The following is a 21,899-nucleotide window of genomic DNA, read 5'->3' as shown; positions in this document are numbered from 1 at the left end:
TAACGTAACTTGGGATTTATATTCAGTTGCCATTCCATCCTCTCTGAAAGTCATTATGCTTTTTTCAAGCATTTTGTTTCATTTTATAAGTAATTCGGGAGGTATTCACATAGCTTTCCCTTTTGTATGAAAAAGCAAAGGTTATCTCCTAACATCCACAATTATGTAGTCAAAATTAATTTTTAAAAAAGATTGTAGGCTACCACTGATGAGTCTGGAACCAACCTATCAAATCTTATTTTTTAGTCAATTGCAGTGATTTTGCATGGCCTTGCTATCTCGTACAGCAATTTAGCAGTTCATTCAGGGTTTTTTAAGGAGCTGTTCGACATTAAACCACAGGAGGTTAAAAAAGAACATGGCTCTCACTGTGTGTCCAGACTAATCTTTGAGACAAAGCCCCGGGGAGCAGTGTAAGGGCAATGCATACGACTATATAGGCATCATATTCAAATTAACGAGTCCTTGGAAATGCTCAGCAGGAGTGTGAAGGGCTGCTGGACTGGTCTCTCAGAGGAAATTAGTCTCTGGCTCACAGTCTTACTGAAGGCACTGGACCATCCATTTTTCTCACAGGGACAAAGTGGGATTTTCTGTAGTGAAAGCACCCAATTAGAGTACAACTGCACACGGATTCAAACATGTTATAATGTGGGCAGCACTCGGCCTTTGGTTAGCAAAGATACTGACCTATGTTATCACCTGCCACCACGTGTTGTGTCTTGCATTCCTTGTCATTTCTGACTTTTTCTATAGACCACGCTCTCTCTTAGGATGTGCTGAAAGGACCTAAACACAATCACAGAAACCAGAGCCTCCCATAAGGGCCAATTGCTAGACAAAAAGCCAGCTCCTAATAGAAATCCACATGACTACTTTCTTATATTACGTCTTGAGCCTGTTTTTTTTTATTCATAAAGACTTAACTTGGGTGGATCACCCAGGTATATTTATCGAGTAGACCCAAGAATCGATCAAAGAGATACATTGACTCTACCTCTCCAACATACACATTTAAAAATGGAACAGGATTATTTTAATTTATAGCATGATTATCATTGGTATTTTTTAACCTCTAGCAATTTCTTAAAAAGAATAAAAATAATCCTCCATGAAAAAGGGTCAAAAAGGTCAGGATTTGCACTATGATATATCCCGGCCTCGGTGGCTCCACAAGTATATTTTGATTGTGCTGGAAACAGTTTTGAGTTTGCAATCACTTTGCATCTTGATTTTTATGACCATTTGAAATGACCACTTCAAAATCATGAGCATAATAGAGAAACCGTCTGTATCACTGCCAACCCCCTCATGCTCCATTTCATGCACACAGCTGAGAGGTAGTGTACTGCCAGGCAGCTGAACTGTTGAGAGCAGATTATTGTCATCAGTAATGGATGTCATTAATGACAAGAAATCCTTTGATAGCAATAGGGTGGGCTACTAAAAAATATATCAGTAAACACTGGTGACAGAAACATAATGATTAATTTTCAATGAAAGGGCTGCATTTATTCAAACATGGCCCATAGACATTCATGGGTTTAAATAATTAATGTTTTAGAGCAGAACTGTTTTCAAAGGGACATTGTTACAGAGAAACTGGACTTGTTTTGGACATGTTTGAGTCGCGTTACAGTATTTCAGTACATTTCCAAGGTACTCATCCTAAAACTGTTCTGATTTTTTGGGGGAGGGGTTTGACTATTCAGACTAACGTCTGATGCCAAACTCGCGTTTTAAAAATAATAGAACAAAATGGGTGTTATCTGTGCATGAAAGTTCATTTTCGAATCATGACACCCCCAAACATTTATTTTCACTATATTAATATATAGTAGGAATAAGACCAGAGAAGTAGCAGGTTTCCATTTACAGGCGTCACAACTAAATTCCCACGATTATTCCATCATCACCTTGAGATAGAAAAAAACCTGTGAAATGAAAATATGGGTACATTTTTACTTTTTCTCTTATATATTGACTGTTGACTGTAAAAACATTTGAGATTTTTTTTTTTGAAAATAATTTGTATTACACATCTTTTAATCATTTTACCTATTCTTGTTTTATTGATTAAACACTATTGAAAGCAGTAAGGTCCCCACACACACAAAAAAGTCACCATTCTACATTTAGTGTAATGGATATAAACATGCACCACTGTATCTTCTTTACTGAGGGGATTTGCAACAAACAATGTTATATTCTCATGTGTTTTTTTTTTAATCTCTTAGGTTTCCACACTGATAGTCATCCAAACATGTATTATGCCTATTGTTTGAGGAGGTGGCTTCACTCATTGGAGAGACTGTGCACTGTGTTTTCACACTGAGCCACGAGCTGAGTGTGCCTTGTTACTCGCATGAAACCTCCACAGTGTCAGTGATTCACCGGCTGTGTGGTCCCAAGGACAAGGATTAAGGAAAACAACATGTCTGAGAGGTGGTTGTGGGTGGGCAGACCTGTAAATGTGGTCAAGATGGCCAAATGCAGGCTGTGGAAAGCTGTGTGTGGGATTTTTGTGTTAAAGATGTTGAGTGATTGAGACAGTGAGTGATTTCTCCCATCTCAATTCACAATCTTCATTCCACAAAGAAATAAACTGGGGATGAAACAACTGTAAAGTGCTATTATATGACTTAGGAACAACCTGGCCTTGACTCTGTAGGTCTCTAGAAGTCTACCAAAGACACAGAACCCAGATCCTCAAAAGATGTTCCCTCATATAGTGTTTTTTTCTTCCAATTTTGGTGGTGAATACTGTCACCCACATCAGATCACAGTCTCCAATAATCACCATCTAACTGGGTTACGATCTGTGACTGTGGAGGTTTTAATGAGTCATCACTTGGCACATTTACACAGTAGTGAAACCAAAAAAGACTTATAGATATGCATGTACACATATTAGCTCTTAAAGTTGGACTAACACAGTACACTTGGGAATCAAATCCGTCCTGCATGTGTACAGCATGTAACTCTATTGGGCCTAATTGCTCCTCACAAGCGCTTAACACATGCTGATCTTTTTAGAAAAACTGTAAAGCAGAAGTGTGTATTAGCACATGAAGCAAATGTAGCCCGTTAAGACAACATGTCAACTCCTAGGCATTTAAAGGATTTCCACTGTCGCTCTGCTCTAATGAAGTCCAGATTTTAGGACCGCAGCGTCATCTGACAAAAATCTCCTTCCAAGAAACTTAACGACAATGTCCGTGGAGTGAATTTGCCTTTGCTTACGTATGTGATGATCTCCCACAAAGAAAGTTCGAATCAGCAGAATGTCTTTACTTACACATCCTTTTTAATTAGCTTAGTAGTTGGTAGTAGTAATCAGTGCGGCAAAAGCAACATACCATGCACTTCTTCCCTCTGCATTATCCAGAATAATTAAAGTTTTGATATGACAGTGAGGTCAAATCCAAAATCTCAGGTTTATTGAATGCAACTTTGGGTCAAACATGGATAGGCAGTCAGCATTGTGAACAAAACGGGTGAGGAGCATTAATAAAACAGTCCATAATGCACTCCAAAATGTCCGAGCAGCCAAGCAAACAGGAGCATCCAAGGGTGAGAAGAAAACGGTATTCAGAAAAAGGCCGAAAGTCCATCACCTGAAATGTTTGACGACTAAAGTGCGAGGACAACCAGGCAAACAAGAAGTGAAAACGGGAAGGGAGACTATTTGTGAAAGGAGAGTAATGACTGACAGGCTGCAGGTTTGGGGTAAACTAACTTACAAAATATCACAGAAAGTGTATCCAAATGATGTTGTTTTTTTTTTAAATAATACAAAAACTTCAAAGTATAACACTGGGTGGAGGAATTGCGTTTGATCAGGCTGCTCTGGCAGACATGGTCTCCATGTCTACATTTGCTCCTGCTTACTTCATTTTTTGGATGTAGTTGATAGTATTTCATGTCATAAGTAATCATTAATGCAGTAACAATATAAACAAGATGCCTGAGCAAATAAAAAAAAAAGCATAAGAATAAAAAAACAAATAGAAATGCAGCAGAATTTGAGGAAACTAAGGGTTAATTGCTTCTGCATGCACCACCATCTCCACTATGGATACCATACACCACTCAGAATAATGTCGTATTGGTTTTGCAATTACCCTCTCCTCAGTGGGGACAAGTAGTAAACTCAAATCATGCAAGTGAAATGATCCCACCACAACGCAGATGCTAGATTTCCCCACTGTGGGGCCAAGCGTTCAGTCCTAATCAAATCTCTTTGTGTACACCGCACACGCAATCCTCCACCTGTTAAGATTAGCGGTGAGAAATGACTAAGCAGACCATATCACTTTTTTCACACCTATACAGACTGGGACCCATTGTTTTTGTAATGAGTGGGTTTATGCACTGCAATCCTACCATAACACCCCTCTACATCTGTCAACAAGCTGTCTGTGCTGATAAGTGTGGAAAAACGCCATGTATTGATACTCTTCAATCACTTAGATACGAGGGGCTCTTTTGGTTTTCATGAAATGTCAGAGTAGTACAAAAGCAACGGCGTCATCAAATGTGCATTGCCACCGATAATTTCTGACCCTATTTACTAACGCTGTTCACATATATCCAGATGCACTCAGTTTCTACTGAGACTCAAGGTAGTCGAGTCATCTCTGTGAATGATTGTATGCCACAGGCATAATATGCATCGCACCACCAATACAGGAGGTTGAGGTTTTTGTTTGGTTTCTGTATTCATTTATTCAAGTCTTTCCTTCATTTTGTTTCTTTTTCAGTTGGTCTTCTACAGTGCACTGGGCTGCATAGTGGCATGCCTTAAGAGATCAGAAGCCGTCCAGATTTCCGTGGAGCTGGTTTTGGGTTGAGGAACATGTTGTCACAATGGGTGGGTGCGAGGCGTGAAAAGGACACGGATGCGGACTTTCAAAAGTAGAGGCAAACTTGATTTATTTTCACAAAAAAAAAAAAAAAAGTTAACATAAAGTGCGGCTGAGCCGGATGACAAAACTAGACTGTGGAAAAGAAAACATGGCTAAGACAAGACAAAACAAAACAAAGAACATGACTTGGCATAACTTGAAAGACCTGGGATCTGACAGTGAAAGTGCATGGGGAAACCTGGAAACTAAATACTGAGGAGGGTGATTGGTGCAGCTGAGGAGAAAACTACAGGTGAAGTGAATGAAGGTGGATGAGCAAACACAAACTGTGGGGAAAACAATGGCAAAACTAAAACATGAACTTAAAAACTAAGACATGACATAACCTAAAACATGATAAAACACAAAAGAACTAAAAACATGAGGAAAACCCAATGGACGTGACACATGTTTGAACAAGCAAATTTCCCACATGATATAGCTTTTGAAGTAACCTAAAGGAAGACTAATAAAACATAGGACGCTGCCATATTCATTTAAATGCCTTCGACTATGGCAAGTTCTCCCTCGTATAAGAGTAGACTTCCTAAATTACTTCACAAGTCATGAGATGTCGGACTGTACATGGATCTGCACTGATAACAGAAACGAGTCAGAGGCTCAGGCTGTTGTTGACAGTGCTGCCGCCTGGCTGTCAGTTTGCCTGACCAGCACTGGCAGCAGCACCTCTAGCTGGCATGATAAAGATAGAGTGGATGGGAGGTGACAAGTAAAGCTGGCTGGTGGAATTTAGTCTCAAGCAGCCCACCAGTGCCAATCAGAACTGAATCATGCAGCACCTTTCTGTGTTGGAGGAGGACAGTTTTGTCAGATTCTGTTGCACTATGACCAGAGAGACTGCAGATGTGATGGCAAAGGATTCAGGATCTGTCAAAAGATGCATATTGGGTTTCAAATCTGCACTTTTGAATCTTTTTTATTCCCAGCTGTTATTTGTAATTTCTTCTTCACAGTTTGTCATGAGCCGTGGTGTATTACGCTTCAGCTCCTTTTGGTCCCGAGGAGCTTTTTTGCTACGTTTCGTGTCAAACTTTTCATCTTTTCTACTACAATTCTCATCACTTTAATTTTCAGTAGCAGCAGATAGCTGTCGTCAATTACGTCTCATTATTACACAGAAAAAATAACTGCATTCTTATAGTGATGATTTAAGAGCAAAAGTGATTGTTACATTCAGTTAAACTCCATAAAAGCCGTCTTAGGTTTCACACTTACGCATCTCATTTCTTGCATTTAACACTTGTAGGAACAGGAAATAAGAAATTGTGGTTTAATTAGCAGCCTCCCCACTGTTTTGAGTTTATATTTTTGCTAAACACTAACACCTTAGCCCCAGATACCGCTCACAGCAATTAAGAAGTCTCATCCTAACTGTGAAGACGTGGGTTCACACACCATCCCACTCAAAACCAGCATGATTACATGTTCCTTACCATTGGCTTTCCAGTCAGTTGACAGAACACCGCGTGTATATATGACAATTTTGTAGCACAGACTAGTTGTTGCTCCTGATAGGTGTTTTTCCTCTTGCTTGAGGCAAACTTTGTCACCTCCAGCCAATAAGCTTGGCTAAAATGTCCCAGATCAGCTTGTTCGCTGAGCTGACAGAAACCAAATTAATGTCAAAGCCCATGACAGTAAACAAGCCAGCATTAAAAATGTAAATCAATCTGTTAGAAATATGATAACTACTGCAGACAGCTGCCCAAACAGCAGATAGAAAAAGCTGGTGGCGACCTAACTAGAGAAAGCTGTCATAAATCTTTACCCATAAAAAGAACTTGAAAAATGAAATGAAGATGTAATTGTAAACATATCCAATTTCCCCTTTTTCTTCTCTGGCATCATGACACGTGATCCTTTTTCATGCTCTGAGCCTCAGATCGTCTGTGGATAGCTCGACTTTGAAGCAAGGAATGAAATAGCAAAAATAAAGTGCATACAAAAATGATAAAAATGATGACTGCTTCTGGTTTAATATTACCTCGAAAGTTTCCGAGAAAAACACGTTGTGGTATAGATTTGATTACTTCTGTGGGATTCGTGTTTAACTAAGCTTTTCGTTAAGCGGAGAACATTTCATCACTAGTCCTCCTGTGCTGAAAACAGATTTAGAATCACAATTTCTCTTCGCAAAACTCTGATCTGGAACAAGAGATTTGATATCTCCAGGAGACCTTTTATGTGTTTATGATTGAGTGGAAAGACTACTACTGTACTGTTGATGAAAAATGCACAAAAAAACCCCAACTCAATACTAATTAATGCTAAATAACAAACAATGATGAATATTAGCAAAGGCCGGCTGTTCCGTGAGTTCTTAACTGCACAGATGCCTTCATTTTCCAGGGATGATTTGGACTTTACTCAAAAAAGATTGCAAGTTGTGAGAGGTGAAACATTTGTTCTTTTCTGTAACTTTATAAAACCATCTTGTAAATGTTTTCAAGACTGGATGCTAGAAAAAAAAAGACTGCCAGCTGGCCACTGTGGAATATAATAATGTCAAATTCTGAACAGTAATGGATGGTGAGTAAAATGACTTCACGTCTACAGATTAATTAATGCCAGAAACATGTTTTCCATCTTTCTGATTGAGTTAGGGGCTACATGGTGGTGTGGTGATGAGCACTGTTGCCTCACAGCAAGAGGTTCCTGGTTTAAATCCCGGGGCAGGGCCTTTCTGTGTGGAGTTTGCATGCTCGCCTTGTGTATGTGGGAGTTCTCTCCCAATACTTCGGCTTCCTCCCACCGTCGAGAAAACATGCTTGTTTGGTTAATTGGTGATTCTAAATCGACCCTGGGAGTATGTGTGAGTGTGCATGGTCGATTGTCTGGTTTGTCTCTGCGTGGGCCTGTGATGGACTGGCGACTCGTCCAGGGTGTACCCCGCTTCTCACCCAACGGTAGGTCGGATAGGCTCCAGCCACCACCCCCAGGTATGAATGACTTAGGTTTTTTTTTTTTCAAATGTATGACTCCTAAACCAGCCTATATATAGCCTTGCTTATATATTTAGCAGTATATAAAGCGCTCTCGTGAAAGTGATGCTCTAATTGGTATTCCCATGAGATCAGCCGCTGTTGGGAGCTACCGGTGGGATGTTGCGTTCAACTTGACTACAGCCAAATGACACGATATGACACAATAGCTGGCGCCCTGGGCCCTTTGGTATCATGACCAATGTGGCAAGAATAATCGAGGCTTTTCGTCGCTGACAGTTCTCATCAACACATAAAGTCAGCGGCAGGCAGCCGGAGGGCCATCTAAACGCACATACTGTTTAACCTCCTCATCTTTATCTCCTCCCATCTGAGGGGCTGAGTGGACTCACACACTCCATGCCCTAAATCATAATCTTAAAAAAAAACTAGGCTTCGTGACATCTTTCGGCTCTACTCAACGTATGTCAACTTGTGAAAAAAGGGCAGAATATTCCCCCCTGTAAGGTGGGCTCTTTTATTGTCGAGGTAGCCAGAAACAGCTCATAGAAAACTGCGATTGATATACACGTATCGAAGTATTTTACTGATACGCGTTTAACCAGTTTCATAACAAGTTTATCACGTGTCAAAAATGTTAAAGTTTCTAAACACTTTTCAAAGAGGCCCGAAAGTAAGGACACGTGATGAAGGTTTCTCTCAAACTGAACTTTTCTTTAAATGTAATCGTTTATATTTACAGCATAAAGGAAAGCCATTTTAAAAATAGAATCACATTGAGGCTCTGTGTTTCTTAACCAAAGTTGATTCCGGCTTAGGTTTTTAATCAGCTGATTAAATAGGGTGAGTACTTCTGAGACTTCTCATTAAAAGAGAAGAGTGATCATATGGTTATTTTCAGCACAACAGAGAGCTTGATTTATAATAAAATGGGCAATTTCACCTAAGTCCTCCCTCAGGGTAACTGGTAAACTAAGAGTGATTTGATACGAGGGGCATGGAGGCTGTGATGGCGTGTTATCAGCTGAGTTATTTGCTCTTGTATAAACATGAAATGCTGTTATCTAAGTGCCCCCTGACAGCCAATTGGCTCATCATTAGGCCCGTGTGAAATGAGATTAGCAGCGGGCCTTTAAATTATTATCCAATCCCAGAACACATAATCTCTCACACATATACTTTTTGTGTCTCTGGATTTATTCTATTTCTGTTGGTTCCTTTTACCTTGTTTCCATCGTAGTCTGTGGCCTCTCTCCTTGTTCTCTCTCACCTCTTGCCTCTTCTCCTTCTTGTCTTCTTTCCATCCCTCTCAGGGTGCAACTGCAGCGGGAGATCAGACGAGTGCGCGTTTGACATGGAGCAGTATAGAAGCACTGGCAGTGGGGGGCGCTGTGTGAGCTGCAGAGACAACACTGATGGGCCCCACTGTGAGCGCTGCAGAGATAACCACTACAGGAAAGCTCCAGATGAGCCTTGTCTACCCTGCGACTGCCATATCAATGGTAAGCTCCAGACATAAAACCGTTAATTGATTTGATAATAACAATTATAATCCATGAAGACATCATTATCCATTGCCTTTGTTTTCTCTTGCATGAGAAAATGTAATCATGGTTAAATTGGAAAGCTGTCCTTGCACAAAGAGGAGCCACATGCAAGATGTAGTGACAGGACACTGGATTAATTTCTACAAATTTTATGGCCAGTGTTTTTAAAACATTAATAACACTGCATTAATATTTCCTCCAACCCACTGGCTTCTCAGCTGCCAAATCTTGCCTAAGAGTGGAATCTCTTTTAATTAATAATTTATACAATCTTGTTAATCTAATGTCTTGCACATCTCATCATATTTATAATGGCTTGATCATTAAAGCAATCCATGACTACACTTAACCGTGCTGTTGTGAATTGATCCAGTTGACTCGCAGAACATTATCAATAAAGAGACTCATAGCTCATTAAGCAACGTGTAATTTTAGGTGTAGGGACATTAAACGTTTGGCCATCATCATCAGCATAATGAGAGAGAGCCAGAGAGAAATGAACAGAAACATCCGCTGTCTTCTCCTATGCATATAAACAGTATAAGGTGAGTGCGCAGAGCTGTTGGAGTCCATTATATTGGTCAGACGTTATAGCTGACTCCATCAGGCTTCCTTTTACCTTCTCTTTCTGCCCCAGCTGGTCTTTTTTTTTTCTCTCCATTAACTAAAGCTGGGGGCTGCACGGTGGTGTGGTGGTTAGCACCGTCGCCTCACAGCAAGAAGGTTCCAGGTTCAACACCCAGCTGGGGCCTTTCTGTGTGGAGTTTGCATGTTCTCCCCGTGTATGCGTGGGTTCTCTCCGGGTACTCCGACTTCCTCCCACTGTCCAAAAATCATGCATGTTAGGTTGTTTGGCATCTCTAAATTGTCCTTAGGAGTGAGTGTGAGCGTGCATGGTTGTTTGTCTCGTTTGTCTCTATGTGGCCCTGCGATGGACTGGCGGCCTGTCCAGGGTGTACCCCGCCTCTCGCCCATTGACTGCTGGGATAGGCTCCAGCCCGCCCGCGACCCGATCGACGGATTCAGCGGTATAGATAATGGATGGATGGATGGATAACTAAAGCTGCACCATATCAGATAGAATGGTGCTGAAAGATTATATGCTTTTCTTCAAAGCTCATCTTTGGGGTTTGCGAGCAGGAATTCCAAAGCAGGGTATCCTCTTATCCCCAAACAATAATAATGCATTGATCCATCACATGTAAGACCCAATAATCTTGCTCAACTTCTTTCCTTGTGCCCCCCCCCCCCCCCTTTATATTCTATGTTCTGTTTTGCCGCTACACGACCCATCCACTGTTCTTCCCAGGCTCCGTGAGTCTGCAGTGTGATATGGAGGGAAGGTGTGTGTGTCGACTTGGCACGACAGGGGAGAAGTGTGACACGTGCCAGGCTGGCTTCCATTCACTTGGCCCTGCTGGGTGCAGGTGAGCAACACGCAGGAATAATTACAGATGCACAGACGTTTAGGATGTACGAGGCAGACAAATTTGATTCTATATACAAACTGGATATAGGATAAATTTAGGTTGCAAATTGTGCAAGCAATGTCAGAATACCTCAGAGTTTGGACTCCGCCAATCGACAGTCAGACTGACCAACAAACATCACTTTTAGAGCAAGACATGTAGTGTCTGCAATGTCCCACATTAGCCAATAGTCAGAATGAAAAGCACAGCTGATCTCCTTTGTCCCAGCATACAAGCAAAGGGAGAGGAATGGATTTATTATGCATAAGTATGTCTGTGAGAAAATATTCAAGAGATTCTGGTGCTTCTAACTTCCTCTGTGGAACATACATATAAATATAAAGGATTTTACTGCACAGACGTTGTCTTTAGATTACTTGAAAGGCGACTTTGTTAGATGTGGTAATAAAATGAGGATTTTAATAGAGCAGAGCGACCATTTGACATATAGTCATAATTCATCATAGTCAAAATTTCAGATGCATTTTGGCTGTCTGAAAAATATGTGAAAATGTGAGCAACTTTATTGGCTATTCAGCTGTATTGATATACAGTCACACTTTAATCTTAATTTAATTTGGAATTTAATGAATTGGATTTGATTGGCTTATGATTGGATTAAAATGAATTGGATTCTAATTGGCTTCAACTGGATTGTATCTTTGAAGTGCCTGGAGATGACATTTGTGGTAATTTGGCACTATATAAATTAAATTGAATTGAATGTTTTTACAAAAAGGAAACACTATCCATTTTGGTTGCACAGTGCTGCTATGATCTTGGCGAGGCTAACGGGTTTACATACATTTTTATTGTCTTTTTAAAACTGAGTTTCATCAGCAAATTGATAGGTATTGTTCTCTGAGGTTGATTTTTTTTTTTTTTTTTTTTTTTTTTTTTTAGAAAGGGGGTCATGTGTAATTCAATCTAAAGCACACATTTCATTCTACCAAATAATGGTTAGAGATGAATTAAATTTGGGTATTTTGAAGTACTGACTTTAAGCTAATACCCGAAATGAGCAGTTTATGTGAGGAAACCCACCAACGTCCCAGAGTTAAAGATATTCTGAACAGAGCAATAAGCTACATTTGTTCCAAGCTGAAGTGCAGCATTGGTCAACAGTTTGCAGCATAACACGGTGACATCAGATACAGGTTGATGCATTTTTTCCACAAACAGTTCTTTAATATTGCAATATTGTCTGCAATATAAAAAGACAAGAATATGTTTGATCTTCTTCGTTTTAACAGGTTTTCCTTATGATCTACATCCCCTTCCCAAACCAAGAAATTTACAGCTATAGTGGAGCAAAACAAGGAGATTTGTGACTCAACTTTGAATACAAATGCTTTAGCAGATAAAGTCTCAAACTGTGAACTAAGCAAGTTACACTGTTGTTTTACGCACACAAACACAAAACACAAAATTTTGTCTCAAATTTTCTTTGTGATCTCCCCTGCATCAGCTGTCAACACACTCATCTAAGCTGAGTTGTTTATTTCTGGAAATTATTTCCATTATGTATCCAATTAATTGCTGTAAATACTCAATTAATATCCAGTTAATTCATTTTATTTCATCATAGATATAATCTATATAACTGAAGACCCGGTGAGCATTGTTTATCTTTATTCCTAATCTATGAGTCTTGTGTTTAAAGATGTTAAGTTTAACACAGGAATTGTTCAGTTAAAGAATTACTTGTTCACAATGATACAATCTCATGTAACCACAGAGTTACTGGTTGAAGTTAATCAGTACTCATTATTTCTAAATTGACAATGCGTGTAACGACTACTTGTTAAATAAAGGGCTCGGTCGCTTGTTGTTTATTGGGCCCACAGAGAATAATCACTAAATTGCAGTTTCCCTCTGCTCTGCTTTCTGTGTCTTTTCAAAAGCTTGTGTGTGTATATTACCGAACAAAAGTTCTCATAAACACATTGCACATTCAAAAATAAATTCTGGAAAACTAAATGGGCTCCAAGCAGTATGAGTGGATTTTTGAAGTTGACTGAAATGAGACAAGAATGTCAATGTTGCCTGTTGCCATAAATATTTCAAATGTTCAGAGCCATTCCAATCAGTTTGTTGATACAGTTTAACAAATCCTTTATTTCTTCTCCTTCTTTCTCATTTACAAGAATCATTCAAGACGCAGCTTCTCATTTAAACTGGCTCTTATCATCACTTTCACTGTTTACAAAGACAAACGTTGCCAGTGATGGGTCCTGTCAGCTGATGCAAATCAGTTATCCAATGAATAACTTGACGACGGCCAAAAATAAAACTTGCCTGTTGCTGGGTTCGAATGGCAAGTTGACTAAGTGTCTCTGTTGTCCCCAGCAATGACAAAAAAAAGTGAGACCTTTTTTCTCTTTCTGATTGCATCACATCCGCGTCAGGAGTCACGTTCGTCCAGTTGAACATCTTCGGTGTCATATCAATAAACAAAGCGTATCTGTTTAAAGCTATGGTAGGTAATCCTAGAGAGCTAGCAAGAGAGCTAGCAAGATTCGAAAGTGTCCCCTCCTCTAAGCTCCACCCCCCCCTCCCCATTCCGTCAGTGCGTCATCCAAAGCCGGTAGAACCGCATGCGCACATGGAGCAGGGAGCCGACAGAGGGGGGCGTAGGCAGAAAGCAGAGGCATCTGATTGGTTTTTGTAGGCGCTCCAATCCGAGATCAGCGGGACGCTGATCTCGGATTGGTCAGCTTTTTCTCAGTCCTGCAGCTGCCACAGAGGTCTGATTATTTTCGTCCCTTTTTCTAAATACATCTTGTATAGATTTCTCTCAGGATAGACGGACCATTTCACCCAGTATTACAAAATGTGTTTCTGAACAGGATTACCAACCATGCCTTTAATGACAGAGCTGTCAACTTTGAATTTTTACAGATGAAGGTGAGTCAAAGTAAAAGAAAAGCTCCAGATGACACATCAGTGTGATGGATACATTTATATTTAGAAGAAGTTGTTATGGGGTAATGTGGGATTCAGCATCTTCAGCTACATGCGGATTAGTAAAGCTTTGGTCAAACCTCTGGCCCATTGATTGATGGACAGCTGCTCTGACTTGTGTCTTAGTCACAAGAATACATTCTTTTACAACATTAGGACAAATATACACAAATGTAGTTATATAGGACTTCTTTTTTGAATATATCTTGACAGGCGTGCATTTTTACCAGCAGTAACTGTTAATTAGCTATTTTACTGGCAATATATTGATTGTGAATCAGTCAACTTACTCATAGTTTGATATTTCCTGTTCTTTTTATTTGAATGACATTGAAGTTTAAATGCAAGGGCAATAAAACAGTTCTCTTGATTCTCAGATTGATGGCTGATTGCAAATGCACTCAGGTGGCAACCTGAACAAGAAATGCATTCACGGAAATATTGTGTCTCCATACTTGTGCTCTGCTCTGATAGTGATCATTTTTTTGGTATGCCACAAGCATAAGATCAGAGGGTTGAATTGATTTTGAGACAGGCAGACTTGAGACTTTGCACACTCGGTCTGACTGTTTCTCAGCACCCTTTGTGGTGACTTTGAGATGCATTGACCAACTGCATACATTCTGAAGAGAAAAGGCGCATTTCAACTTTGTCTGACCGAAGCTCTGATACATTATGCATGTGTGCATGTGAGCCTGCATGTAGGTGTATGTTGTCATATTCATATTCCCAAGGAGTCTATCTTAGCTCTCTCTGACCCACTCTAGCTGCCAGGGGAATGCTAAATTGTTATCGTGTTGAATCGAATACCAATGATTGTTTGATGCTGCTATTATTTCTCAGACTACACAATGACAACAGACAGTCGGGCTGTTTATCAGAAGAATATGACATTCAAGCTGCTAGGTATTTATTTATGAGCGGTGGATGCTCGGCTACGATATGAAATGGGTCACTTATAGTGAGGAACCCAAGCAAAATTAGCAGACTTTCTTTAGTTTTCCCATCACTGCAGAGGCTGTTAGCATCTACTTGTTAACTGTTTTGATTCTATGGCCTGCAGTGGGGCTGCTCTGCTTGTAAACCCTTATCAACTGAGCTGCTTTCAGGAAGATTTTGACTCAGCAATTATACTTGCTAGTCATGTGGTAGAAGCACACCTTTATATGAACTCTAATTTAGTTTAGCAAATACTTAAGAATTAGCATGTGCTCTCAGCTGTATCGACCATTTAGGGTTGATACAGGTTGTTACTGCCATCCACAAGTGGACATGAAAGCCAATTTACACAGTTACCTGACAACCATTTAACCCCTGTAAGGTATTGTTCTTTTTTTCACATATGGCAGTGATGAATGTGTTGAGCAAAGATTTACTTTAATAACAGAAATTGTTTGCAGAAAGGAGAAACTGTCAATCAAAATTCGATCAATACACTCATGCGCAATTGCCTGCATGCGCACACACACACACACACACACGCACACACACACACGTACACACACTGCTCTCTGTCATCCATGCAGGAAGCTGTTGAGTAGAGGTATGAATTACTCAGACCAGTAGAGCAGAAACAAGTAGAGGCAGCTTGCCTTGGGATAATTGAATTATTTGTAATAGCGCCTCATTAAAAATAGATTCTGTGTTAGAGTCTGAAACAAAAGCAATCAATCAATAAACATGATCAAACAGATTTTGACACAATCCGTGTTGCTGCTGACCCATGTCTGCTCACTTGTTTTTTTTTTTTTATCAAGGTTGTCTATGCAGCCTTTATGTTTCATACAATGGATTGTAAACCCATGAGAGGAGCCCTCCAATGTGTGAGCCTTTTTTTCTTTTTTTTTTGCCACGGTTCATCAACATGCTTGGCCCAGCACCTGCTGCCTTGTTGGCCAAGAATGTGTAATTTTGTCTCAAAGTAATTTGGGATAAGTTGGGAGTTAGTAACATCCTGCACATAGTTAGCACCCAAAGGTAGTAGCTCAAATATTTCCTATAAACAAAAATAAAATATTTAGCCCTTTTTTTTTTATTTTTTATCAGTAATGGTTGACGGGGATTGCATTTTGCATTCAAGTAGATATCAGTCATTTTTGTTTTCCCACAGGAAATTGCTTTTTTTCTAAATCGTATTCCTTTAAAGATCCTTCTGTCTGAACTGCATGTTGTCTTTTATACACACATCTGTTGAAGGAGTCATCTTAATGTCCCTTGTGTCTGCAGGCCATGTAACTGTGACCCCAGCGGGAGCGTGGACAATTGCTCTCCACTGGATGGACGTTGTTACTGTAAGCCCAATGTGGAGGGCCAGAGCTGTGATAGGTGGGTTAAAAGCTTGTTGCTTCTGTGACACACGTGCGCACATAAAGTGTTGTTGCCAAGGTGACTTTTAAAGTCCAGCACAATACAACAACTGAAGCCAAATCTCATGTTTGAGATCTCGTCCTTAAGAATGAAACATGTTACGTTATCAAGTCATTTTTCACTATCTGTAAGATGCAAATTCCCCCCAGCAACCAGGTTAGCATGTGCAGCAGGGGTTGCAAAAGGAAGAGGTTTGAAATGAATTTGTTTCGACATTGCTCTTGTTTGTAGGCTTTCTCTCATTTAGCACAGTTAACACCACTATTATCCTCGCCGTAATATTCCTCCAGGACACAGGGTCAAACTGATACACGCTCTGCGATATTAGAAATACTTACAGCCCCAAGTCTCCCCCCCGGCTGAATTCTCTGCTCCCTGTTTGTTGACTTAGGTTTTTTTCTTTTTACTGATTTCACAGCTCATTGAACAAGCCGCTCTCCTGTGTAATGCGACTAGTGTAGTGGCTGATTTTCAGTGGTGTTCCTGTCCCACCCATATGCCAGTAAATGTGCATAGGTCAGAGCTAAGAGTCCTCCCAGCTGAGCTCGGTTCTTCCCTTTTTCCTCATCACTGCAGTATGCAGCAGCCAACACCACTACGGTTAATGTAAAAGGATGGTGAGAATAACACCACAGCACGGATGTGGTGAATTGCTGCGAATCAGGCGTGTGTACAGCATCTGCATCCTAATAACTTTTTATGCATGAGGGTTGTGTGTTTTGTACCCACAGATGCAAGCCAGGATTTTTCAATTTACAACAAGTAAACCCAGAAGGCTGTCAGCGGTGCTTCTGTTTTGGCCACTCACTCGTCTGCTTCTCATCCAATCACTTCAGTGCTGTTAACATCACTTCAGACTTCATTGAAGGTATTGTCCAAGCCTCCTCGGGCATTAATGAGGTCCACTCATTACTGTGAGAGATCTGTTTCTCTGAGAGACTAACAATGTTTATATTGTTCTCTCTGACTCTCTTTAATTTCTCTCTGCAGCATGACTCATTGCATTATTATTTAGAATTTTATACGTATTGTACTGTCTTAGATGTGCTATCTTTTAGATGCATAAACTTTCTTAGATATGTGTTTTTTTATGTTTGGGGGACTTCTGACCAAGTGGCCCAAAAAGAAAAGAAATTTGACATGCATTAAAAAAAAGCATGTAATGAAGAAAACGGTTTAGTCTTATTTGTTGATCTTCTTTTGAATTATATTTAATATCTGTATATCGGTGCGTTTTTTGAGTTTACTTGTTTCTTCAAAATAATGCCTCATAGTGTAAAGTATATCAGAACTAGACATAGCAACTGTGGCGTCACCCACTGGTTTGTGAAGTGTTGTTTTGAAGCTTCCAGTCTGGCCTTTCGCTGTTAACATCGTGGTCCTTTTGAAGCCAGAAGTGATCATAATTGGACATGATGGTGTGGTGCCGGAGAGAGATTCTTAAAACCAAAAGGTGCATTTCTGTTGCAAGCACCGGGAACTTAAACAGCCGAGGGCTTTTTTTCCAGGAGCTTCAGGATTATTTCAGACCAGGTCCTTTTGAATTCCCACTGGGGTCTAATATGCAGATTAGAGGAAGCCAATCTAATCAATTAACGTGTAAAACATCTCTTTGCTGGAGTGTTGAGACTACCTCGCTTTTCACAGCAGCCTATACAGAGCAGTAAAAAAAGGAAGTTTTAAAATCTTTGAAGAAGTATTTCAGTACCAGGGCAGTCTTTGTGGGGAAAAAAAAATCTGAATTGATGTATTAAGTATTTTCTTTAACAAGCCACACATTCTTCATAAAAAAAAAAAAAATAGGTGGCTTTGGCTGGTGGATTACATCCGAACAGTCTCTCCTGATTCACAGTTTCACACATGGTGCCTAGGTCCATGTTTTAAACATAGGTTTCAGAGGTTCCAATCTCTTTGAGAAACTATTCTTATTCTTTTTTTTCTTCGTCTATGACTAAATAAATCACAGAAGCACACAAAGCAATCTAGACACAAACCCCTTGTTGTGAGTGATACTGTCAAACATACATCCCCATTACCAGTGATGCAGAGAACTACTCTGACCCCCCCCCCCCCCATTTTTTTAAATTCCTGTACCAGATCATGATGATTGGTTGGGAGAGTTCTCTGGAGGCCAGGAGTACCCCCTGCTGTGGAAGGAAGGGGAAGTCTTCCTGCTGCCTCTTACTGAGGAAGAGAATGGCTTCTACAAAGCTCCAGGTGAGTCAGACAGCAATTGGCAGATATTTGAGCACATCCATATGAATAGACCTATTCATTGTTACCTCAAACCCAACAGTGGGTTACATTCATAAATTGGGGAGTAGTGAATTACCAGTAATTTTGCATAGTTGGTAGTGCAGGTGAAATCATTGAATTCATTTGCATTGAGACTCAAGCAGTTTAATTGTGCCGTTTATTGTGTGTTTAATTGAATTTCTGAGAATACTAAGAATGTAGAGCCAGAAATGGGAGTGATGGATTATTATTGTTTTTTTTATATTTCCTGGGCCTCTCTCATTTCCAAGCATAGTATTTCTCAGAGAGCCAATGCTAGGCAGGTTTCAAGGGAGGGACAATCTGCTGTTGGGTTCAATTAGGTTGGGTTAGACATCAGAGCTTCCCTCTTACTGTCAAACCCATGCCAAACACAACTAAAAAAAGCGAACGGTGGTTTTTGTTGTGGCAACTGCAAGTTAGATGTTATAAAATGGGTAATTTACATAAGAGTTCCATTTTCTAGGCAAGTTAGTAAAAGGTTTGAAATGATGAAAGTTTGATCTTTCTTTTAGTCAGAGGATGCAATATCCTTTGTCATACTTCGTCTAGGACAAAAACCTTTTTCACTACTTTGAGGGTATTTTTTGCGATGAACACTTTTTAGTGCAATGCTACTGTTTTGTTTTAGAAATTCTTAAACAATCAGTCTTACGAAAGCCAATAAGCCATAGCCAACATTCCTAAGAAAGCTAATTAGGGATTGTGGACTGTTTCTTTATATTAGTTGATAATAAGCCTGTTAAAACTGTTACATTTTAATCATATTCTTGTAAGAGCCTCTCTAAGATCTGTAGCATGTTCCTGTTGGTAACCTAATAAGATTTGTCAGGAAAGTTTGGCAGTGGGTCTTGCGATGGTTATTCTGATACCATTTCTTAAAAATCCCCTATCAGAGCCATTAGAAGATAAGGGAATAAGCTGGCCCAACTGCGGGACTTAGAGCCCATTTCTATCAGCTGCCCCGGCAGCAAAGACCTGATGGAATTGGATGTCTTGGCTATTCTGGAGAAGCAACAAAGTGAAAATTGGCTTGGCTTCTTATTGTCTCTTCTAAGTCGGCTCTAGGCATCAACTCACAGCAACCTCCAGCCACCACAATCTGCAGCCAGAAGCAAAACAGGAGCAATCCCATTAACTCTGTATTCTGGAGGTTTAATGCCCAGAATGCATGATCACAGAGAATAACTCCATCTGGAGGCCTCTTTTTTTTTTTTTTTTTTTTTTGAAAGATGAAAAGCACTCAGTTGAAAGGGGATGTGACAAAGCATGGTGGTCAGGCATGATTTGTCAAATGTCATTATAAGTGCATTAGGAAGTCTTTGACAGGCAAGTTTTACTGTGCGTGTCTGTGTGTGTCTGTGTGTGCGTGGCACAGCTTCAGAATGTAAAATTGTCACAGATATATAAATATCCTTGGATATAGAATTATAAATATATATTAAATGTTGTTTTTAAAGTTGCCATCTTGTTCACACAGTCTACAGTGGTGTTTCTATGGGCCACAACACACAGATTAGTGGCCCAACTGGCTGAGAACAGCTTTGTGACAGCCTGCTTATCTACTTTTCGCAGTGCTTGTTTATGTTGTTTCGCCACATAATACATAGACGCATCTACTGCCATGCCATCCCCATTAATGATCTAATTTCCTCCTGCCTTTTTCACAGTGGTGCATGTGTAGAGTCACTTTAAAGATTAGACTGGGGTGGGAGCAGCTTTGGTTTTCTCACTCCTCTCTACCAGCCACTGGCCCTGCTGTTTTTACTTTTAATTTGCGTTTTGTGCTGAAATCCCTTTGCTTTTTCTTCACCACAGAAAGAGATAATCCTGAGTTGCACTACACCACGCCGCGCAGAAATACAAAATCCAGTTTCTGTGATTCCGTAGTTTGCCTTGGGATTGAGCTGTCACATAAGGGAAAGAATTCAATCATCTGCAATTTTGTTGAATTGGTAGCAAGAGTGCGAAGTGGACAAGGACAAGCGTAGCTCACCCAGCTCCAGAAATATCAGCGATTGCCAAGCCATGGACAATACTTCGCAGATATTACTCTCAGCAATTCTTAGTATGACAGTATGAAAGAAAATGGAAGACAGAATTGCACTTGACTTCTTCTGAGTTCCCCATGACGTTCAGGCCAACAGAGCAAATACACCAGTTGGATGTCAAAATCGTTCCTTTCATTTTCACTGCAAGGAGATGTTTCATTTTTGTGTAAACATCTTAAATTGACCTTCTCTCTATTTCCTTTCAGTTAAAATCAGTCAAGTATTAAATGAATGTGGGCAGGCATTTGTGAATATGTGCATGCACTTGGAGACATTCTTACTCTGAAGCATTGCCACTTTCCCTCCGCCTTATCCTGGACATCTGCTTGACAGTTGACACGGAGGGAGTTCAAGTCCCCGTGGTGACGTGAGACTTGAGTGCAGCTGCCAGGAACTGTCGTGGACAAACATGAAGTTCCTCCCTAAACAGTTGCTTTGACCTGCCTCCAAGAACTGTGGTCACAACTTGAATCTGCTGGACAGTAACGACAGCTCTCTTGGCTGGGCAGTGTTTCATGCTGAAGGGGACATCATCTAATTCAAGTCCTTATAGCCATCTGTTGAAAAGCCAGCAATGGTGATCTTTTTCATATCTCTAGCACAGGCCAACCTGCTGAGCCTGAAGCGGCAGGGAGACTCAAAGAAAACAGACACAAATGGAAGAAGGAGGGAAAAATGAACAGAATTTTAATGAAATATCTCTCTAGCAGAAGGACCGGGAGCTGCATTTGGATGTCCTCGAGTTCAGCTCGGAAATGAAAGAGAGAAAGAGGAACCTTGAGAGAAGCCTAAGGCTACCTGTCATTTATACTCAAACTGCTGTTGAAGCTAAGGGCCTCACACAACACGAGGGTGACCTCCGACTAAACTTGCATGTAACCTGCGGTGGCATTTCAGTCAAAAAATATGCAAAACAGAAAAGAGGTGTAGCAGGGGGGACATGAGAATATTGAGTTGAGGGATGAAGTTGAAAGAGAGTGAATAAGAGGTGTCGCAAGAAAGAGTTAAGTTTCGAAGGTTAAATGAACCGCGAGTAGGACACAAAAGGTTCACTGCGCTTGAAACGAACAGTTCGGAAAGTTCTTCCATGAAGAATTAATAGCCGGAGCACCTTTGATGCTGCACATTTTGTATTATGATTATGAATAATTAAAACAGATAATTCAACCAATATGTTTATTTCAGCACTCAACTTTGCTAATGCACTATTCATGACGAAAATTAGACGGATGCAAACAAAGTCACCAGTCCATCACAGGGCCACCTAAGGGTCAAACAAGCATACATGCTTACACTCACTCCGAAGGTCAATGTAGAATCCTCAATTTACCTTGGATGGTGGGAAGAAGCTAGTCTA

The 21,899-nt window shown here is 40.3% G+C and overlaps 1 protein-coding gene across 1 annotated transcript in view; it reads left to right on the top strand.

Annotated features, from left to right (window-relative positions):
- The window catches only part of lamc3 (laminin, gamma 3), a 123,907-nt gene that overhangs the window by 45,902 nt on the left and 56,106 nt on the right, over nt 1-21,899 (top strand). Inside the window, exons 5-9 of the mRNA XM_075455921.1 lie at nt 9,184-9,372; nt 10,727-10,844; nt 16,077-16,175; nt 16,949-17,085; nt 18,315-18,434. Of these exons, the coding sequence (XP_075312036.1) occupies nt 9,184-9,372; nt 10,727-10,844; nt 16,077-16,175; nt 16,949-17,085; nt 18,315-18,434 (663 nt within the window). The remainder of the gene's footprint in view (nt 1-9,183; nt 9,373-10,726; nt 10,845-16,076; nt 16,176-16,948; nt 17,086-18,314; nt 18,435-21,899) is intronic.

The sequence above is a fragment of the Odontesthes bonariensis genome, chromosome 22, assembly GCF_027942865.1.
Source record: "Odontesthes bonariensis isolate fOdoBon6 chromosome 22, fOdoBon6.hap1, whole genome shotgun sequence".
In the NCBI taxonomy this organism is placed as follows: Eukaryota; Metazoa; Chordata; class Actinopteri; order Atheriniformes; family Atherinopsidae; genus Odontesthes; species Odontesthes bonariensis.
Note: the sequence above shows the minus strand (reverse complement) of the source record. Positions and strands in the feature narration are given on the sequence as shown.